The sequence below is a fragment of the Gavialis gangeticus genome, unplaced genomic scaffold (assembly GCF_001723915.1).
Source record: "Gavialis gangeticus isolate Ggan-Ray unplaced genomic scaffold, GavGan_comp1, whole genome shotgun sequence".
NCBI classification, from domain to species: Eukaryota; Metazoa; Chordata; order Crocodylia; family Gavialidae; genus Gavialis; species Gavialis gangeticus.
In genome coordinates, this window is record NW_017729022.1 from 153,649,595 (window position 1) to 153,653,105 (window position 3,511).

Here is a 3,511-nt window from a genome sequence, read left to right on the forward strand (position 1 = left end):
TGGTTGCCCCTAAGCATAACCTCCCCCGCTGGCCCCTCACAGATATGCGCCAGTATAATTTTCTCAAAATCTCTTCCATTTAGGCTCAAGACCTGTAGGCTGAGAGTCGTGAGCCGCTTCCTGTTGCCAACCCCATACACCACAAAATCTAGGGAACACAATAGAACTATGCTAGTATCAGTGCAAAGTACTAGCCATTTAATCTTTTCACCATACCAGAAGTCCTTATAAATAAGTAGCTGTGATGGTGGGTTCACCAAGGAAATGGGCATCCATGTCTATTTATACTTGGATAAGAGATTTTTGCATTCATGAATCACATCATCTAGCTGTTTACTTAGCTGTGGCTTTTTGTTAAGTACAGAAAATAATTGTTTATGCTATCACAGGCTGAGAAAGATGGATAGAATTTTGCAGTTTGTTGGATGATTCCAGATTAGTGAAATTGTCTCCTCTTAGATATGTCTCTGCATTGATACTAGCCAATATAAATCAAATTGGTCATCTATGTTTGACCTCCTACGTCCATATGCACACACACTTACACTTGTGACCAGTTGCCAGATTTCTTTCATGTTGTAACAAGTCTGGCAAAGGCTGGTCTGGCCATGTACTGGACACAGAATGAACAGGAGACTTATGGCCCCACAGTACCATCTGTCATTCTTGAATTGGTGTCTTGGAATTTGCTGTCTGGATTCAGCTTCGGAGCTGAAGAGAGAATCAGGAGAAGAGTGAAGCTCCAGGAACTCCAGAGCTCTTCCTCAGTCTTTTGTTCCCACTTCCATTCTGGTAACAAGAACAAATGGGGAGGATTGAGTTCTGTATCAAATTCTTGGGCATAATTCCATTTTGAAAAATTGAGTCGTCTTGGATCTTTACAAACATGTTTTGCTTATGATCCTCATATTTGGCTGATATAGCCTTAAAAATGTCTAAGCAGCTTGAAATAGCACATTTTTTGCTCGCTTTTAATTGTAAAATAAATCAAGCAATTCAATACATGTAATAGTTAATTCTTAAAATAATTTGCAGTAGATGCGAAAATGTGAATCTCTTCTTTTTCAGAGAAGAATAACGATTTCCAAAAAGCTGGTGAAGTTTGGACTAAACTGAAGGAAGAAACTGTTGTTCCTCGTGAGAGAACATTGAGCTTACTGACTGATATGTTTCAGAGAAATGGTCAAAAGGTATTATTTAATAGTCCTATGGTACTTTGTGTTTAACTTTACATGCAAACTTTTTGTGTACCTTTTATCTGAAATAATTTTTAACATGTCTCATTTTTAAAAATGGAAATAGCTATTGTTGAATTTTTATTAAACAAATTACTTTGTTTTATAGCCTTGGTATGACGACACAGACAACATAGCTAAACCTCCAAAATCAGCGAAGCAGTTTCGGACGAAAATTTTAATGCTCTGCCGCAAGGGTGAAACCAAAGGTAAACTGAAAATGCATTGCCTTTTCTCTAACATTGCAATAAAACAGAAGTTTTATTAATTGATAAAGCACGTAGTGCTTTCAAGAATCTAGTGTATAGACCATACTGTTTACTTGATAATGTTTTGCTTCTGTAAGTTGTTATAAAAAAAATCCCAGTGTGTTGAAAACATCATTTGATTTACTGACTCCAAGTGCCAGTTTAGAAATGAATTTCTAACCAGTGGTTTAAAATTACAGAAGTATTTCTTGAATATCTGCCATGCAGGTATATGCTGGCTACAGCATCCAGTTGTTCTAGAATACATTTTCTGTAATTTTCATTTTTTAATTGTTTTCCGAAGTACAGATCAAATTATCAGGTGAGTTTTGACTTTACGTGTTAGGTCAATGGTAAAAATCATCTGTCCTTATACAGGTGAGAACATACACATGAAACTGATGTCCAACATCTAGGTTTATGCTGAGGGCGCGGGGAAGAAGGGAACACAAAAAATAGGATGAAGAGTTAACAAGCACTATACAACATGCACTGTGACCTGGAACAAAATGATTTTGCTGTTACTGGAGAAAGTGGCATTTAAGGATATAGAATTCTCCAAAGTCCTAATTAGGGTGTCTGATGTGTGGTCTTGATAGACTGTGTAGAAATGTTAAAGCATATATCATACAAGGCAAGTCTACATCACACACTTAGTGATAAAGTGTGTTATGGCATACTTAATAGCTCTTCCAGAATATTATTTTTCAAATCACTACATTTTAGGTATTAAAAGGCAGGCTTCAAAACTGGCATAACTGAAAACACTGGGGCCAGTTGTTCATTGAAAAATATTGGGAGAAGTATTGATTTAATAACTTAGATTTCATAAGAGTTTGAGAGCAGAGGGAAGCATCGTCATTAAATATCAAAGTAACTTCCTGAGGTAGGTTTGTACTTCTGGGATCTAAGATGGAAACTTTAAGAAGTAGTGCAGTTAGCTTATGGTCACTTTAGATATTGAATTTAATGGCACACACCTGTTGCATGCTCTGTTACAGATTCTGTAGTGCTTATAGTTTAGATCTGCCAGGTATCAAGTCATCTGTGTGATTTAAAGCATAAAAAAACTTGTCAACTTTACATAAACCATATCAGCACATTGTAGCATAATTTTAATATGAATGCAATAGGAGATCGTAGAAATTTTTGCATCAAGGTTTAACTTTTTTCCTTAGAAAAAGATTACCTTAATCAATTCAAATAAATTATAATTGGAATAATTTATTTACTGGGAGCTATTTTGAAAATTAAATCTGCAACTTATGCAGAACACCATCCCAGATCATAGTTGACATTGAATTTACGGTGAGCTGCCAGTACTTAGATTCTGTAAATGGAAAATTATTAAAATTTGTCCCGGTCCCCTCTTTCGCCCACCCTGGCCCACTAGGACAGACAAAGCAGCTGCAGGAAGGCAAGCACGGGTGTGAGGGAGAAGGGGGAGTGGCAGGATAGCAAGTGGTCTGACCCTCACCCCTTGCTCCCTCTGTCTTTTGTGCCCCCCACGCTGCTTGCCCTTGCCTAGTACCTGTGCCCCTGCTGCCTGCCCCCCTGCTACTTTTTTCCTTCAGTGCCTGCCCCTGCCTGCTTCCCACCGCTTACCCTACACAGCAGTTCTGGCTCTGGCCCAAGGCATACAGTGGCTCCAGCCCAGCAGCAACAGCTCTCACCTGAGCCTCGGGCAGGCAGCATCTTTGGATGAGGGCTTGATTCTGCACTGTTAAAACTTGGCCTTAATAGGTAGGAGGCACACATGTCACAGGCAACAGCCATTGCTGAACCAAATGTGACTCTTTTCAGAATTGAGACAGTGTTAGCAAGTTGTCTCTTCTCTAACAGCTCTCTCTCTTTAAAATGGCTTATATTACACTAGATGATTTTTATGCCAGAATCTTTCTTTTGAATGCTAATCTGCTTAGGTAGTTTAAGTTCACAGCTTTTCACCAAAAATGGTGGCTGAAGAAATAATCAGCTAGTGATCCCCATTTCAATAAGGACATGGAAAAACTTGAGAGGGTCCAGAAA

At 38.5% G+C, this 3,511-nt stretch overlaps 1 protein-coding gene across 3 annotated transcripts in view; it reads left to right on the forward strand.

The window, feature by feature from the left end:
- Positions 1-3,511, forward strand: part of LRPPRC (leucine rich pentatricopeptide repeat containing) — a 201,053-nt gene that overhangs the window by 157,455 nt on the left and 40,087 nt on the right. For 2 of the 3 annotated variants that reach the window (XM_019516356.1, XM_019516357.1), the window contains exons 28-29: positions 1,069-1,211; positions 1,345-1,444. In XM_019516356.1, the coding sequence (XP_019371901.1) occupies positions 1,069-1,211; positions 1,345-1,444 (243 nt within the window). The remainder of the gene's footprint in view (positions 1-1,068; positions 1,212-1,344; positions 1,445-3,511) is intronic. The other variant, XM_019516358.1, reaches the window with a different exon arrangement.